Source organism: Labeo rohita, chromosome 20 (genome assembly GCF_022985175.1).
Source record: "Labeo rohita strain BAU-BD-2019 chromosome 20, IGBB_LRoh.1.0, whole genome shotgun sequence".
In the NCBI taxonomy this organism is placed as follows: domain Eukaryota; kingdom Metazoa; phylum Chordata; class Actinopteri; order Cypriniformes; family Cyprinidae; genus Labeo; species Labeo rohita.
Genome location: NC_066888.1, coordinates 19,742,515 through 19,761,291, shown reverse-complemented (window position 1 = coordinate 19,761,291; position 18,777 = coordinate 19,742,515). Strand labels below are relative to the sequence as shown.

At 38.2% G+C, this 18,777-nt stretch overlaps 1 protein-coding gene across 3 annotated transcripts in view; it reads right to left on the bottom strand.

Annotated features, from left to right (window-relative positions):
- myt1la (myelin transcription factor 1-like, a) overlaps positions 1–18,777 on the bottom strand; it is a 78,808-nt gene that overhangs the window by 28,119 nt on the left and 31,912 nt on the right. For all 3 annotated transcript variants that reach the window (XM_051138677.1, XM_051138679.1, XM_051138680.1), the window contains 2 exons: positions 9,209–9,678; positions 3,236–4,276 (listed from right to left, as the gene is read on the bottom strand). In XM_051138677.1, coding sequence (XP_050994634.1) covers positions 3,236–4,276; positions 9,209–9,678 — 1,511 coding nt within the window. The remainder of the gene's footprint in view (positions 1–3,235; positions 4,277–9,208; positions 9,679–18,777) is intronic.

The window sequence follows — 18,777 nt, the reverse complement described above, 5'->3', positions numbered from 1 at the left end:
GTTCAGGACAAACAAGGGACTCATGAACAACTATCACTAAACAAAAAACACAGCTGTGGATCATTCAGGTAACAACACAGTATTAAGAATCAAGTGTATGTAAACTTTTGAACAGGGTCATTTTCATAAATTCAACCATTATTATCTCTTGCAGTCTGTACGTAAACATCTTTTATGTGAAGTATCTTTTTCAGGTCAGCACTAAATAAAAAATAACATGCATTTTGTATGACCCCTCTTATTTTGGTAAAATAATGAACATTTTACAGATTCTGCAAGGTGTATGTAAAGTTTTGGCGTCAACTGTAAATTTATCAATGATTTCATCTCATGCCATTTTATTCTACAAAGACATTTTACTAGAAGTTAACATGTTCATGTGTGCTATTGATAATTCCTGCTGTTAAAGGTTAACATTTATCACAATAACAGTTCCCCGGTTTTATCTTGCAAATGAAAACGTGCAAGAAAAATATGTTCAGCTTTTTGGTTTTGGTTCGCGGTGTGCATAGATTCTACCATGAGACCAAAAAGGGAAAACCTGCAAAAAGCAGTTTCTTCTAAAATCGTGAATACATTTACCAGTACATGTATTCTCTGTTATTCAAACCGGGAACACATTTGTAATATCTTCCCTCTTTTATTAGCCAAAAATAACTGCTGTAAAACTCCACAAGCATGCAATAATAATGCTCCCTGTCAGTCAGAACAGTGAGATCACTCGACATGTTTAATAACGACGCTCCAATAATTAGCGCCAAGAATAGTTTCTGGAGACGAGGTGTGAAATCATGGTGTAATTCTATAATTACACGACCCTCTGACTTGCTGTGGTCGTGCACTGAAAACAACAGCAAACTGTTCTACGATAGGAAGCACAGAGACGCTCTCTTTAATGGAAAACATAGTGCAAATTGAGCAAATGGAAGGAAATGAAACATACAAAGCAGTTCCATCTGAGCAGAGACAAATGATGAACCTTTTAAAGTACTAGATAGGAAGAGCTGTTAGGTTGAGTAACCAGAGTTGAACCGAGGATCCTCAACACTGCAACGTACATTTGTTAAATGTGATACTGATATGCTCCTGTAGTCTCTGATTGCTAATATCTGGATATATCAGAGGAGATGGCTCGTTCCCAAAAGTAGTGGGTGTGGATTGCGAAGGATTTGAGGTAATAAACCATGTATGGGATCCAAGGGACGAGATTTGCTTTCTTAACGGGCCGTGCAGATTGCTATTACTCATGCCTGACAAGGTAAGTCTATGATGTTACCATGTCAGCCTATTTTAGCAGCATAAGCTGTTGTCATTATGGAAGTCACTACCAGGGTGACCTGAGTATTTAAAACAAGCCCCAAAATGTTTCCGTCTCACCAAAGTGACCCCGTAGTCATCAATGTCATCGGCGCAATGTGTGACGGAATGTTAAGCGACCCAAGACACTGGGGAACAAATGCTGCAACAGCTTTCAGGACGAGAAAATTATATTCATATGCAAAAGATCTCTGTTTGTGCAAGTATACTCCTTTAGAGAAACCTGACTCCACCTCAGACTAAAAAAAATATTTGTCAACTGTACAAAAATGTTTAAAGTAAGAAATAAAAAGTCACATTGGAATATATAAAGTTGCATTTATGTGATATACAAAATTACACAAATAGGAGCAATGAAGCCACAACTGTGATATATGAAGCCATGTTGCAAGACATAAAGTCATAATTAGGAGAGATTTATAGTCATAACTACCAAAAAAAAAAAAGTAAAAAGTATAGTACTGACTTCATATATCAAGTATGACAGAGTAAAAAATAAAACTGGTAATTATAAGAAAATGTTTCAGAATAAGAAACAAAAAGTCACACTGGAATATATAAAGTCGCATTCATGAGAAAGAGAGTCAAATTGTGAAATGGGAAAAATAGATATGAAGCCACACTGTGAGATATAAAGTCAAATTGTGAGATAAAATGTCACAATTAGGAAAAATAAAGCTGCGTTTATGAAAAATGAAAACACTTTGTGAGATACAAAGTCAAATTGCGAGCTATAGTGTCACAATCAGGAAAAATAAGGCTGCATTTGTGAGATATAAAGCCACATTGTGAGATACAAAGTCAAATTGCGAGATATAATGTCACAATTAGGAAAAATAAAGCCATGTTTGTGAGATATGAAGCCACATTTGTGAGATATAATGTCACAATTAGGAAAAATAAAGCCGAATTTGTAAGATACAAGGCCACGTTGTGAGATATAAAGTCAAATAGTGAGATATAATGTCACAATTAGGAAAAATAAAGCCCCATTTGTGAGATACAATGTCACATTGTGAGATTTAAAGTCACATTTACTAAAAATAAAGAAATAAAATAAGGAAATTCTGACCTTTTATCTCACAATTGTAAGAAATTACCAAAATAACCTTTTTTATTTGTTTCCTCAGTGGCAGAATATGACTTGCGCATTCTGCATAATGAAGAACTATCTACTGAAATCGCTGATGAAAAATAAAGTCATATTGTTATAAAAAATGTCACAATTAAGAAAAAAAAAAAGATCCATTTGTGAGATATGAAGCCACATTGTGAGATATAGAGTCAAATTCAAGATAAAATGTCACAATTAGGAGAAATAAAACCACATTTGTGAGATATAAAGCCATGTTGTGATATATAAAGTCAAATTGTGAGATATAATGTCACAATTAGAAAAAATAAAGCCGCATTTGTGAGATATGTAGCCACTTTGTGAGATATAAAGTCAAATTGTGAGATATAAAGCCACTTTGTGAAATATAAACTCGTATTGTGAGATATAATGTCAAAATTAGGAAAAATAAAGCCACTTTTGTGAGATATGAAGCCACTTTCTGAGGTAGTAAGTCCAAATGTGAGATATAATGTCACAATTAGAAAAAATAAAGCCGCATTTGTAAGATATGAAGCCACTGTGTAAGATATAAAGTCAAATTGTGAGATATGTCACAATTAGAAAAAACAAAGCCGCGTTTGTGAGACAATGTCACATTGTGATATTTAAAGTCATATTTACCAAAAATAAAGAAATAAAATAAGAACTTTTTAATTCACAATTGTGAGAAATTACCAAAATAACCTTTTTATTTGTTTCCTCAGTGGCAAAATATGACTTACATATTCTGTATAATGAGGAATTACTATGTACTGAAATCACTGCTAAAATGCAAAATCTCATTAGAAGTTTTATTTTTACCTTTAGGGTAATATGCTCTTTTTGCACCATCATGATGGAGTCGGGCCTTGCGTTCTTCTGCACTGCTGCTCTGCCTTGGGCTGTGCTCTCCATGAAGGCGGTGATTGTCCCTCCGAGCCACCATCTGTTCTGATGCCATTCTGTCTCGCATAACCTTGGCACGCTCAGATTCGAGAGCAATGGCCTTTTCCAGCAGCGACAGGTTGCCTTTAGTCATGTCGAAAGCTTCATCGGAACGTTCGGAGGCCACTGACGTAGTGTCCTCATCCCCGTCCTGGGCGCAGCTAGAGGGGTAGCCTCTTGACGCAGGGCTGAGCTGCTCCTCCAGTTTCATCAGATTGACCATGTCTGAGTAGTTCCTCTCGAGGGGTCTATGCGGGTCCATCTGGCAGCTGTCGTACCTGGGCATGTGATGCATTGGAGGCGGCTGCTGATGCTGCTGATGCTGTTGATGCTGCTGATGTTGCTGATGCTGCTCGACCTGGTGCTGCACTTGGTCCTCCATCGTGGACCGTTCGGACGGTTGGGTCTCGCTGAGTTTGCGAGCCAAGTCGAAGCACTGGTTGCGCAGACACTCCAAGCTACTGAGACACACTTCCTCCTCACTCTCTTCCGTCTGGCCCCGTCCGTTAGCGTGGCCAGCTGAGCCAGTATCCCCAGACCCGGCGTCTGCGTATCCCTCGTCGGGAAGCACGGCTCCGTGTCCCTGGGCCAGAAGCTTCAGGGAGTCCACGGTCTCACGTACCACATCGCTATCCAAGTCAACGCTTAACTCTCCCTTATGGCCTCCTTGTTCGCTCCCGTCATCTTCGTCCTCGTCGTCATCCTCACCTGCACTGTTGGAGGAATTGCTGTTCATCTCTGACTCAGTCATGGCCTGGTAGGCGGCATCCTCTGCGATTTTACCAAGGTTAAGGAGAGACTTGGCCACCAGCTCGTCATAATTCTCATACTCCTCATTGTTAATGCTGTTGTTATTGTTATTGTCTTTCTCAACTATTTGATTGGATTTTGATTGTCCACCACTGGAATAATTGTCGTCTGAAGAGAAAAGAGAACAATTTGCTGGTTAAATGCGAAAAATACGAGGAATTTGGCAACACTTTATATTGATAGTCCACTTCAGACATTCTGCTGACTATGAGTAACTTTGCAATCAGTCACCTACCGGTCTTTAGAGTATTAGTATCCGCTAACACTTTTTAATGTTCACTCTTAAAAATAAAGGTTCCAAAAATGTGTTTTTGCACCATGTGTTTATGCCATAGAAGAACAATTTGTGAAACTTTTCAGTGAACACTTCCTAAAAGAGCCATTTTGAAGAACATTTTAAAAATCTAAAGGACCCTTTTCCACTATAAAGATGCATTTTCTGCATTTAAAAGGTTCCATTACTGTTTTAAAAAAAACAGCATATGCTGGTTAGGTATGTTTTGAAACATAGGTGCTGGTTTGAGCTGGTTTAAGCTGGTCATGTGCTGGTCCTGAGCAGGAGCTAGTTGCTTACACTCTTAAAAATAAAGGTGCTTCACAATTCCACAAGAACCTTTAACATCTGAAGAACCTTTCTTTTTCAAAAAAGGTTCTTTGTGGTGAAAGAAGGTTCTTCAGATTACAAAAAGCTAAGAAAGACATGGTTCTTTAAAGAACCTTTGACTGAATGGTTTGTAGGACCAGCTAAGAACCAGCTCAAATCAGCACCTATACTTCAAAACATACCTAACCAGTATATGCTGTTTTTTTAACAGGGATGGATGTTCAAGGTTCTTCATAGAACCATTGATGCCATTAAAGAACCTTTATTCTTTAGAATCTCCCTCCAATAAACATTCCACTGACTGTAAGCAACTTTGTAATTACATTTCAACTTATTTTACTAACCCTAGCCCAACAGTCTACTACTACTCTAATAGCATGCTAATGCGAGTTAGTTGACACGTAGTTGCAAAGTTACTTGTAGTTAATAGTGTCTAAAGTGGATTATCGAACCCCAGGTACTAAAACTTGTATGGCTTAATATAACTTGATGTGTTTTACTGAAATATGTAGTAAAAAACCCATGAAGATTTGCGTTATTTAAAAAATCCTCATCGTTTTACGCCACCTGATGCTATTTTTACTGCAACACAACTTAAAAAATAAAGCACTGATACAATGACCACAGCTGCTGAAAGAGCTGTGGCGATGGATATAAGTGTAGACTTAAACCAAATGCTGTACCATCACAAGTAGTCTAAACGCTTTTGGATATTGAGTGAAATTCACACTGAGAAACTCCTTCAGGAGGCGTAAGGATAAGCATCAGCATGTTTACATCCTGCAAGGATGGCATCTAGCGTTTCTTGTCTCTACTATTTATAAGCTCTTTCTGAACCTGTCGTCTACTAAAAGTAGCATCAGGGCTAAAGTGAAGAGAACAAAGACGTAGGTCTTTAGCAAAGTTTTATTTATCCACAGGCATCTTCCCATTCTTTTCTCCTCATTTTAGTGCTAGGAAAGCAGTGATGACTTACATTCTTTCTCCTGTCGCCCTTTGAATGAAAATTACAACTAAAGCCAAACAATGTGTGTTGTGGTAAAAATAGCAATGTGTAGCCCCGGTAGTTCACCAAGTGAAACTATTTCATGTAACTGAAATAATAACGCCCCCATTGTCCAAAATATGTATTAATCTGTATAAATGTATAAATGTTTTTTTTTTTTTTTAAATGACGTAAATCTTTCATGAATTTTCTACTACATATTTCAGTAAGAGACATCATTTATGTTATATTAAGCCATACAGGTCTTAATACCCAGGGTCCCCTTTAAGATTTTCTAAACTGCTCCGAAAGTACATCCTCAAAGACGTTGCGCACTAGGGCCTTCCACCCTTTTAAAAGCAAGCGGCTTGTGTGGCATGATAAATTCACAAACGAAATGTCAGTCCTCTCTATAATCTGAAACGGCCTGAACACTATCATTATGAAAATGTAACGTCTCATGAATGATAGCATTGATGCAGCAAATCTAAGACAAATGTCACGCCAGGGTTTCACGTACAGCTCGATGACACAGGTACAAATTGATTTAAATAATCAAATGCAATTTAGCAAGATGGTAACTGCCACTATGCCGCTGAAATATATGAGTATTCGGCGCAAGAAACAGATGAATTTTAGAGAAACTGCAATATGGTACATGAATCATCAGACGGCCTTTAAAATGTTTCACCAGACATATTCGTGTTCTATAACATGTAAGCAGCGCAGGCTGCTCTGAAAGCCTCTCGACTGTACTGAAAAGATTTTAGTGTTGCTAGTATTTGGGACAGAGGCGGATGAGACTGCAGGGATAAGCAGAGGATGAGGTGCTCTGTTTCTGGAGCCAGAAATATCCTCAGGAGGAGCCCATTTTCACCAGGGAGGGGTGGGGGGGCTGAGTGTATTTGACACCTCCTGGAACGGCGGCGTGCATGTGTGGAGGGGGGCCAAAGTTAATAACTCAGAGAGCCTCTTCTCTCTATTACTCTGGAAGCACTGTCACAAGCGATTGAGGACACCAGAGAATGAGGGTGAGACGCATACTAAGGAAGCAGTCACATCTGCTTTCCCTCAGTTTCGAAAGGGGAGTTGGATTGTTCCATGCTGTAAAATTCACATTAATTAGGATGGTGAAGGCCGGCCGTTCTCGGCAGGGTGTATGTAGATTTCATTGTGATTCAGCAAATTACATATACTGTATGACTTGAAAGTAAAACAGGCAATTTAAGAAATAAAACATTGACTTTAATGACTGCATATTCTGTCAATTATACTCTGAAATGTCGGTTGACCTACAATAAGCTGCCCTTGATTCATATTTCATGAAGCATTCTGTGTGTCACAGCAACTGCATGTCTCTCTGTAGATTCTAAACATTACATTTCCCACTGACATTTTCCAGAACGTTCATATAACCAAGGGAAGACATTTAAACATATAAACTGGAGGTTTTTAAATTTTACTGTAACTTTCAGAAATAATTTGCATAACGTAAAGGGGTAGTTCTGTCATCATTACTCAAATCCGTAAGACCTTCGTTCATCTTCGGAACACAAATTAAGATATTTTTGGATGAAATAAGCCCTGCATAGACAGCACCGCAACTACCATGTTCGGAAAATAAGAAATTGTTGAATAAAGTCTTTATTTTTGTTTTCTATGCACAGTGTTCTCCTAGCTTCATAACTTCACGGTTGAACCAATGATGTAAAATGGACCATTTTAACGATGTCCTTACTAACTTTCTGGGCCTTAAACATGTCAGTTACCTTGCTGTCTATGCAGGATTAGAAATCTCTCGGATTTCATCAAAAATATCTTAATTTGTGTTCCAAAGATGACCATGGTCTTACAGGTTTGGAACGACATGAGTGTGAGTAATTTGACAGAATTTTCATTTTTGGTTGAACTATCCCTAATGGGAACGCTAGGAAATCGTTCTTAGAACATGAAAATGTTACCTGGGCATTCTTAGAATTTTGGGCTACATAGTGCCTCGTAATAACATGAATAGTTTCAGCATTATCAGACTTGATAAATTTTGACCATTCTTTAAAAAAAAAAAAAAAAACACATCCAAGAGTTAATGAATCAAGTAGAATTTACTTTAGAATGCCTTTAAGTCATAAAGATACTTTAATTATTCAAACATGCTATTTTCAAAACTTCTTTTAGGAATGTTGACCCTGTGACCACAAAACCAGTCTTAAAGGGGTCATCGGATGCAAACTTCACCTTTACATGTTGTTTGAACATTGATGTGTGTTGGCAGTGTATGTACAAATCTACCCTGTAATGATAAAAATCCATGCAGTGGTTTTTAATTAATCTATAAAAATAATATCCCCTTTTTCAAATCGAGCAATTCTCAGATGCCTGTCGGTGTGATGCCGCTCCCACAATAGTTGATTGACATGCACGTCTTACCTCAGATCAGCTGTAACAGTCAGACCTCCATTGCCGGAGCAGGGATGTAAGTTAGACAAGAATTTCTCAGATTGAGGGATTGAGGTGTTGTGTTGCTGGATGTAATAATGTCGTCATTTACTCCCGACATCTGAGCCGCTGAAGATGCAGTGGATTACGTTTGTTTGTGAATGGAATGCACCTCCCGATCTACATAAATGCATCTATGTTCACGCAAATCATTCGTGATCCAGCTTCGCTTACAGCAGAAGTGGGTATAAGGGTTTTTTTTATGAATCTCTGCAATCACCTTTCCTAATAACGTGCTAGTTAGCAAGTTTCGCGGCTAAACACGCTATTTGCAGCTAAAGTAAACAATCTCTCAGAGCAGCAAGTCACTCCACAGAGAGAAGAGACGGGGGTGGGGCGGGCAGAGCTCATTTGCATTTAAAGGAACAATCCCTCAGAATGGGATGAATTTTGCAGAGCACATTTTGGCAAGGTAAAAAGGGTGTTGTTTTACACAACCATTGAGAATTATTAACCAAAGTATATTATAGACTTTTCATTAAGACCCTAAAGAATCATATCAGCTTGTGGAAAATGGGCATCCGATGACCCCTTTAAGCAGCACGGGTATATTTGTAGCAATAGCCAAAAATGCATTGTATGGGTCAAATTTATCGATTTTTCTTTTAAGCCAAAAATCATTAGGATATTAAGTAAAGATCATGTTCCATGAAGATATTTTGTACATTTTCTACCGTAAATATATCAGAACTTTTTGATCAGTAATGTGCATTGCTAAGAACTTAAAGGCGGTTTTCACAATATTCAGATTTTTTTTTGCACCCTCAGATTTCAGATTTTCAAATAGTTGTATCTCGGTCAATTATTGTCCTATCCTAACAAACCAATCAGTGTTCATGTGATGTATAAATCTCAATTTTAAAAAACTGATACTTTTGACTGTTTTTGTGGTCCAGGGTCACAAATGTTCTAGAAAACGTTAGCTACATGCAATAAGCAATCACAGCAGCTTTACCTTGCTGATGACTCTGATTTCCATAGTATTCCTCTTCGTCATGCTCATCTTCATCGTCCTCCTCTTCATCGTCTTCCTGCTCTTCATCATCCCCATCCTCCTCCACCACTTCCTCATCCTCTTCTACCTCTTCCTCCATTTGCTCGATCTCCTCTACCTCCTCTCTCTCCACCTCTCCATCTTCCTCTCCTTCCTCTTCCTCGTCCTCCTCCTCCTCTCCCGGTTCCTCATTGTCATCCGAGCATTCCTCGTCTTCGTCGTCCCCTTCCTCTTCCCCTTCCTCCTCCTCTTCTTCCACTTCCTCTACTTCATCATGTTCCCTCTCCTCTCCCTCCTCCATGGCCTCATAGCTTTCGTACATGGTGGGCTCTCCATCAGCCATGGTTAGAAATGGACGGCGCTTGGAAGCCGGCTCCTGTGGAGGTTTCTCTTGGGTTTTCCTTTTCTTAGCCAAGGGGCATCCATACACACTGCACAACAAAAGGAAAACAAAAACCAAGAGAATTATGTGCAACAGTTCTGAAAAATTACCTTGAAACTGTGAAGAGCGCCTGTGCCAAAGCTCAGCCCTTAGAGATAAGAAGTATTAGAATTGTTTAAGACATAACAAAGCATTAATAACCACTGGCACATTTATTCATGTAAATGCGTGTGCTGCTTGAACTCTGGTCCCACAAGACAGTGCTATTCCTAAACCGCCAAGACTCGTTTATGAGACTCATCCTCCAAAATATAAACAAGGCAAAACTCATTCTAGCCTTAGCCCTCAATTATACAAATCCCATAATAATCATTAGGTTTTTAGAAATTCAGCTTTAATTGCACTAAAACAGCATGTGCAATTACATGTGGTTTGAATGTGGCATCCACTGAATCAATTATTCAGTTTTCATACAAAAAAGGTTTATTTGTGGCTTTATGATGAAGGCTGACCCCTAGGCTTACATACCTGCACAATACAAAAAAGAGAGCTTTTGACTAATTAAATGATGTATGAACTATGATCATGTGTAATATGTGAGAAAAAAGAAAAGTGCTGTGTTGCTGAACATAATCTGGCTCCTGGGGACAATTACTACTGAACTGCAAAAAAACAAAACAAAAAAATCTTTAATGCATACAGTCTATTTTTTCATTTGCTATGAATCTCAGAAATATATATGATATATCTAATACTGTTATTTTGTGATATTACAAGGTCGAAAGAACATCGAGGGTCTTTTTCAAAGTATATTTCCGATTGCTGATACTTTTATTCATTTAACCTTATCCTTGAGCTTCCTTTAGGTCATAACCTCAAACCTTCAGCTCAGTTAACAACTGGGAGTTGAGATTCACAGCAGAGCAAAGCTTTGTAGATATAAACTGGGCTGCCTAGAATTCAAAAAACAAGCCATCACACACACTCGCACACATTTTGAATGACGAGAGGACAATGAAAACTTGAGCTGTGTTTTTATAACCTACTCTTGTGGCTCTTGTGCTTGGTCAGGGCTCATTGGACTGTGAAACTTTCTCAATTCAGATCCTTTTTGCAGGCAGTTATCTTTCTTATCCTTAGATAGCGCCTTAAAGTGTACAAACCAGAACATGTGGACTGAAGGCTTTTTGGAAATAAAAATCTGTACTAACCAACGTTGGGGAATAACTAGCTACATGCAACGTAGTTACGCAATTTAATTACAAAATAAATGTAACTCTAATCTGTTACAGTTACTGAAAAATTACAGTTACTTATGAAAATGTTAACAACTACAAAGGGGGTTACATCTATATATTTTCACACACATAAATTTGATTGATTTCTTTGATTGATGAGTCATTCATTTGAGTCATTTGATTTGATTCGTTCAAACGGCTGATTCATTCAGAAAGTAAACACGGCTGTGTTGGTCAGAGACGCGCAACAATTCTGCTATGGCTTTAAAGGTAATATGCTCTCTACAAAAACACATAATATAATGTTTAAAAATATAACACATTATCAACTTCTTATTTACTTAACTGTTGTATTCAATCACATTTAAACTTGTGATAGATCGGGACAAAATCAGCACTGTTGTCATACTGCTCTTGCTGCCCGTGTGATATTGTATGATACGTAAAAAACACAGGGGCATTTTTTTGCAACAATATCTTGGATTTTAGAGCATAACTGCATTTATGGAGTTTTTACCTTGCGTCATATTTGTCAACAGTCAACTGTATGAAATATAAGCTGTACAGGTGAGGGGGCGGGGCCATTTTTTAATTCCGTTATTTTTTCATAACTAATTAATTAAGTTAAGGAGTTAAATTGGTTGGTGTCAGTCACCATCATGGTATTTAATTTAGATGACTAAAATACTATTTTTTTCACTGAAAAGTCAGAATCTGAATGTTAGCAATTTATTAGTATAATAAATAGGTAAAATTAAAAAATATGGTGGGGACAAAATAAAAAAAAAATTGGGGGTCCCCCTAAATTACAACCTATGATGAAATTACAAATATGTGACCCAGGACCACAAAACCAGTCATAAGGTTTGAAGTTTTGATATTGAGATTCATATATCTTCTGAAAGCTGAATAAATATTTTGTTAGGATAGGACGATATTTGGCCAAGATACAACAATTTCTGGAATCTGGAATCTGAGGGTGCAAAAAAATCTAAATATTGAGAAAATCACCTTTAAAGTTGTCCAAATTAAGTTCTTAGCAATGCATATAACTAATCAAAAATTACGTTTTGATTAAAAAAAAAATGAAGACCCAAAAATATACCCGTGCTACTTATGACTGGTTTCGTGGTCCAGGGTCACATATATTCTGAAAGATTATTGCACAGATCAAAGCAAAGCCAATCCTTAAACATCTGTACTGTAATAATCATTACTTATAATTTTAAAGTACTAACAATAACCCTGGTAACAATTAAATATTGGCTTCTCTGTCCTAAAAGAATCCATAAAATCACATTTTTTAACCTCATAACCTTACAACGCATCAGTCGGCCTGTTGGTGTGAGGTGCCCATTTTCTCTTTATTGTTTTATTGTTTGAAGCAGGTGCTGGTTATAGAGGCAGTGCTTCTATGTGATGGTGTGCTGTGCGGGCAGGCAGCCAGCGTCGTCTGTGTGGGTGAGAGCGTTTCGCGAACGACTCGGAATGACCTTGGACACCTTCGCGTTTCCCACTGGCAGGCCACGCCAATTAAAATTCCACAGGTAATTAAACCACATTTGAATACGGGAGCGGCGGAGGCAGGCTTTGAGTGGGACTAAGGTAATTATGGCCGAGAGAGAGAGAGCGACTGAGAGAGAGAGAGAGAGAGAGAGAGAGAGAGATGGATCTGCGAGCCTTTCAGAACTGCCGGGAGAAATAATGACTTCAGTCAGACAGCTCCTGGTGGACAAATCCTCTGATGAACTTGACTAATACCAGCAATGGCCAGAATATTAGCCCGGACCTGCTCCGTTTGATCATTTCCACAGCAACCGTCATAATAACGGTGCAAATATTGCTCTCAAAGTGGCGGAATGATGAACGAGAATAATTTCTGTGACTGTTTCTAAAAACATGCGATTATTTTTTAATTAAAAGTCTTCAAATAGTCGTTCTGTTACAATGAGGGACCTCAGATTAGCCAGCAGAAATGCTCTTTGGTTTTAATTGGCCCGAATACCAAGAGCACGTTCAGGCTGCGGTCTATTGTGGATTCAAGCTGCCGTGGCACCAGGTATGCGTGACGCTATAGGGCCGCGGAGGCGAATTCAGCAGCTACAGCTGGCTGTTCGTGTTCGAGTTGCCATAGGAGCGCGCGGCTCCTCTGCGCTCCTACACTGCAGCATCCACAGGCATGCGTGGCAAGGCGCTGTCACCATGGTGATCTCCCCCTCAGGAGTGGGATTTGCCATTTGAGCAGACAGACAGAGTGAGGGAGAGAGAGAGAGATCAGTGATTCTGAGCCTGACAGACATCTCCCTGCTAACCTCCCTTCATTCTGCGCCCTCCCAAAAAGCAGAACAAAGGAGGTGCTGGTGTTGTGCATTCTGCAGGGCTCTTTCTGTCTCTGCAGCTCAGTTGCCTTCTCTGTCACTGCGGAGCCCGGTCCCCCTCTGCCTAAAAACATGCCGTACAATCACACTACCACACACACCGAGAGGCTGTTTGCGGTGATTATGTCCTTGGCGGGTTCAATTTACCGCAGAGGCTCGTGAAGTCTGACCCTGGAGCGGGGTTTTACATCCCGCCGTGGTCTTCCGAGGCATAAGTCTGCCATTCACTCAGGTTTGGATCTACGTGACATATCAGATGGATGGAAATGTGATGCAGACAGAGTAAAACGCTTTACTACATAATTTATCCAATTGGAAAAGCAGCTCTCTTAGAAATGAAGATGTGTTGCATGGGTTAAAAGTTTGTCTAACATAGCCAGGGAAACTGTATGAATTGTAAGCAAGAATTGCAGTGCAAGCAATATGCGAAAGTGCAACTGGATTTCTGAAGGATATTTTGACTGATTTTTTCCCCATTTCTTCACATTCCCAAGATATTATATCAAATATCTGACAAAAAGCCAGACTTATTGTAGTAATGAAAGTACATCATTATAAAAGCATACACAAACAACCATGAATCACTCATAAAGGTCGCTTGCTATTTTCTGAATGAATCAGTGTTTTTAATAATTCAGGTTAATGACTGATTCAGTGGCTTACTCATAAAGTGGCTCAATTTTGAACAGCATACCAACATACCGTTCTTACTATTTCTGCTGTATGAAGGCAGAATTAGCAAGAGTAATATGGCAGTACGCAAGGTCAAAATTCGAATAGTTTGAATGAATGATTCAATGGCTTACTCATAAAGTGGCTCAATTTTGAACAGCATACAAGCATACTACTCCTACTATTTCTATAATATGGCAGAAATAGTCAAAGTAATATGCTTGTATGGTACTGCAAATTCAAACAGTCACTTGTTTAGTTTCTGAATAAATCAGTGTTACTGAACAAATCACCTGAATGAGTAATTCAATGAATGACTCATAAAGACAGTCGCTGAATTTTGAACAGCATACTAGCATACTACTTTTACTACTTTTGAATGACTTTTGAGTAATATGCTAGTATGGTACTGCAAATTCAAAGTCAAGTTTTTTGTTTCTAAAATGTGTTACTGAACAAATCATCTGAATGAATGATTCAATGACTGACTCATAAAGACAGTTGCAGAATTTCATACAGCATACTAGCATACTACTCACTATTTCATACTAGCATACTACATCACTATTGCACTACATTATGAAGATATGGCAGGAATAGTCAGAGTAATATGCTAGTATGGTATTACAAATTCAAACAGTCACTTGTTTTGTTTCTGAACGAATCAGTGTTATTGATCAAATTGTCTAAACAAATGATTCAACGATTGACTCAAACACATCTGCTAAATTCATAAAAGCATACTATACTATTACTATTTTTATCAAATAAAGATGTAAGTAAGAATAATGGCAGAATAAATAATAGTATTACGCTAGTATGCAGTTCTGAATTCAGCAAGTCACTTGTTTTGTTCCGCAATGAATCGGTGTTAATGAATGTATAGTTTGAATGAATGTGACAGTTGCTGAATTTGGTACAGTATACTAGCATACTAGAATACTAGCATTCTTACTATTTCTATAATATAAATATATGGCAGAAATAGTCAGAAATAGTCACTTGTTTTGTTTCTGAATGAATCAGTGATGAATCATGATGAATCAGTGATGAATCATTGAATCATGAATCATATGGATCCATGTTATTGAATGTATCATTTAAATTAATGATTCAATGACTGACTCATAAAGACAGTCACTGAATTTTGAACAGCATACTACTTTTATTATTTCTATAATATAAAGCCGTGACAGACATAGTCAGAGTAATATGCTGGCATGGTATTGGTATGGCATGGTATGGTATTGCAAATTCAAACAGTCACTTATTTTGTTTTGAAAAGAATCAATGTTACTGAACAAATGATTCATACTATGATACAACTATTACTATTTCTATCAAATAAAGATATAAGTAAGAATGGCAGAATAAATAAAAGTATTACGCTATGCAGTTCTGAATTCAGCCAGTAACTTGCTTTGTTCCGCAAAGAATCTGTGCTAATGAATGAATCATCTGAATGAATGATTCAATGACTCACTCATAAAGACAGCCACTCGTTTTGTAACAAATCGAATCAGTGTTATTAAATCAACTGAATAAATCAATAAATGACTCACACACAAAGATAGTAACTTGGCGCCACCTTTTGCCATATTAATTTAACCTGCAGAAAGAGTCACTGAAAAAAACAAATGCACAGTCTGAAAGTCTTTTTGCAACGTGCAAAAACAGACAAGCAGAATTATAAAAAAAAGTGTATCAACAGACTATACATTAACATTCTCAGAACGCTGCTCATCAGCCAATTAAATTTGAGAACCAGAACTAACTACAATATTGAAAAAACTATATTAGAGATTACAAAAATATAGAAAATTTGACACATATAATCACAAGAGATTTGATTTCATTTGTACTGCTTGCAATAAACACTCGGAGCTACAGTTAAAAACAAGTTAGAAACATCCTGTTGTATATTGTTTAGCTCTATCTGACTACAGTATAAGAAAGAGACATCTGGCTCAGCCTCACAGTTGAATTAACAGTTTGGGTGAATTACAAACCCCTCACAGATAACAAACAAGCCCTCGGCACATATAGCACAGATAATTTAGAATGACTTGACGAGCATGAAGCCAACAGACCGCATAGACTGCATCCCAAAGACCCATCAAAAAAAAAAAAAACGAGTGAGTGAGAAGAGAAGACAGAGGACAAAACTGCATGTGCCGCCCACACAGTCCAGAGCCCATCTGTTTGCATGCTGCTGGTGAGTTACCGGCACACAAATATGATTTCTCCCCGCTACATAGAACGAAGGTGTAAATTATGGCCTAAGGCTATAAATGAACACCGTCTGTAAGCGTCCATCATGCTAAATCTCAATAAACTCTTGAGAAGGGAAAAGACACGGGGATCCATCAGCAGCTCTGTCTCAACAATCGAATAGCTGTGGTCATACTTCCATTGACTTCCATTCAACCCAAAAGACATTAATGTTGATAAAACACTCCATTAGTGCAAATAGCATATTACATGTGAGTGGTTCTTAAGTAGCCGTTGCACAGACTCATATTTTGCGTCCTCAGAATACTTTGTTACTGCAAAATTTGAAAGTGGCACTATTCCCAGTACTAAAAAAACTAAAAATGGAGATGGCAGCTCTAAAAATATGCTATGGCATTTTCAAAAGAGCAGACTTTTGATGTATTCTGATAATTTCGAAACTGTTAAGGTGGTCCCTCTTCGATTCAAACATCTTTTGGCATTCAAACACATCTGTTTGGTTTTAACCATTGTGAATTTTTATGAATGGCAATTTGTGGTGCAACCAAACAGCTGTTTGAGAGCAAAGTTGAACGGCGTAACTCATTAATGTTCCTTCCTCAACAGTCATTCAGTCCATTTCTCAATGAAAACAAACAACGCGTTTCCAGCTGAATCTAACTTTATGCTTTGAGAGCTGTTTTTTTCTTCATTGCTAAAAAAGAATGACTTGGCTTGTCAAGGTCTGTTGCGTATTATCAGAAATATATGCTTATCCTCCGTTTGAATGTATAAATTGCACAGGTTTTTCATGGTCTCTCCCACAAGCTTTAGTACAACATGCTTTTTCCATCCTTAGCCATGTATTGGCCTTTCACACTTCACATATTCCCTTACAAAACTGCATCTACATTGTCTCTTTGTTTTTCTGGTGGGAGAAAATACAATGGTGGATGAAAGAGGCTGGCATTAAAATCTGTGCACTGTGGCTACCACAAAGGAGGAGAGACCAGACTTGTGTAGAGCAGAGAAAGCAGGCAGGGTGTTATATTGACGGAAAAAAAAAACGAGAGAGCGAGAGCGAGCATACGGCTATACCATTCTCTGGCCGCCGCCACCAGCTTTTGGCTCTGTTCCCATTCTTTTAGTGAGTGCTACCTGTCAAGCCCTGAATTATACAGCCCTGGGCTTCAGCCTACGTGAGTCATCCATCAGAAAGGGAGGGAAAGAGGGAGGAGGAGAAAGAAGACGGGATGGAAAGAGAGCCGCAGAAGGAGTAAGGGAAAGGTAGAGGAACAAAGAGCCAGGATGTGGGGAAGATAAAAAGGAGGAGGAGCGCGGAGAGGAATAGAAAATAGGAAAGTGGAACGAGAGAGAGTCACAGATGGAGAGGAGGAGGAGAGAAAGAAAGGAAGAAAGAGAAAGAGAGAAAAAAGGGGCACTAAACATGATTTGCACAAAGCAATTACTAAACCCTGTTAAAATCATAGCAGTCACACCTGTACTGACACATCCTCTTATTACGAGTCTCTGCGATTGCTAAAAGGGATACATTAAAATTGAGAATGCACAGATAACAGGTTTTTAGGAAAAGTATGCAATGTGGAGGGTGTAAAGGTGGGTATTTTTAGATGATGAGAAAATGGCACATTAACGAATACCTCTTACTGTATGTTAGTTCTAACACTGTAATGTGAATGCAACGCCATTGGTCCACTGCTGTGGCACAGCAGCCATTATAATTGGGAGGGACATTAAATTTCTAAATTTGTCTCACCACTAATAACTATATTTTAAGACCTTCATTTGCCCACTTTAGTGCCCACTTTGCTTTTCAACTACTTAGATGTGACGTCATTTATATTTAATTTATATTTACTGACTGCTCCTATTCTGTATTAACCCTTTCCCCACCAGCATTTTTGATCATTTCCACTAAAATTTTATGGCCCCCAAAATATTTTGTTGTATGTAGGGCTGCCCCCTAATAGTTGACTAACCGTTAGTCGATGAAAAGGGGCTTGGTCGGCCAAAATTTTATTAGTCGCTTAGTTGCAGGAATAAATGAATAAAAATCCACAGGAAGTGGCGAAATCACACAGTCTGTGATGGACAGATAGTTAATGGCTGGTCAATGTGGTAATACAAGATTTTGGGCAGGACATCCAAACGCTCACCTATCTTTCATCGACCTCAAATATGGCTTATCATCTGAAATACTGTATGTAAGTAGTAGCAATTTTACTAATGTTACATAGAAAAATTCATGCTATTCAAAAGTCTGTATGGAGTGTAAAAGCTGAATAGTAGCATGCTTACTGCATAACAGATGGAGGCGCCGGTGCGGTCACTTGCTCTTAAAATACTCCGTCATTTTTGGCCATACAGAAAAGAGTAATACATCTTTTGAATCTGTAAAGACTCTATGTTTATTTGTGTGCACTCACAATAACAACAAAATTGCGCTTCTGTAAAACAATGAAAGCAAACAGGATGCGCTTTCTGCCATCTCTGTCTCTGTGAACTTGAGCGTGCCTTTTTCAGACATGAAAATATATCTATAGAGAGTGAAATGTCTACTTTCAAATGAACCAATTCAAATGGAAAACAAATATTCTCAGATTGTGTAATCCATATGAAGCATGCATA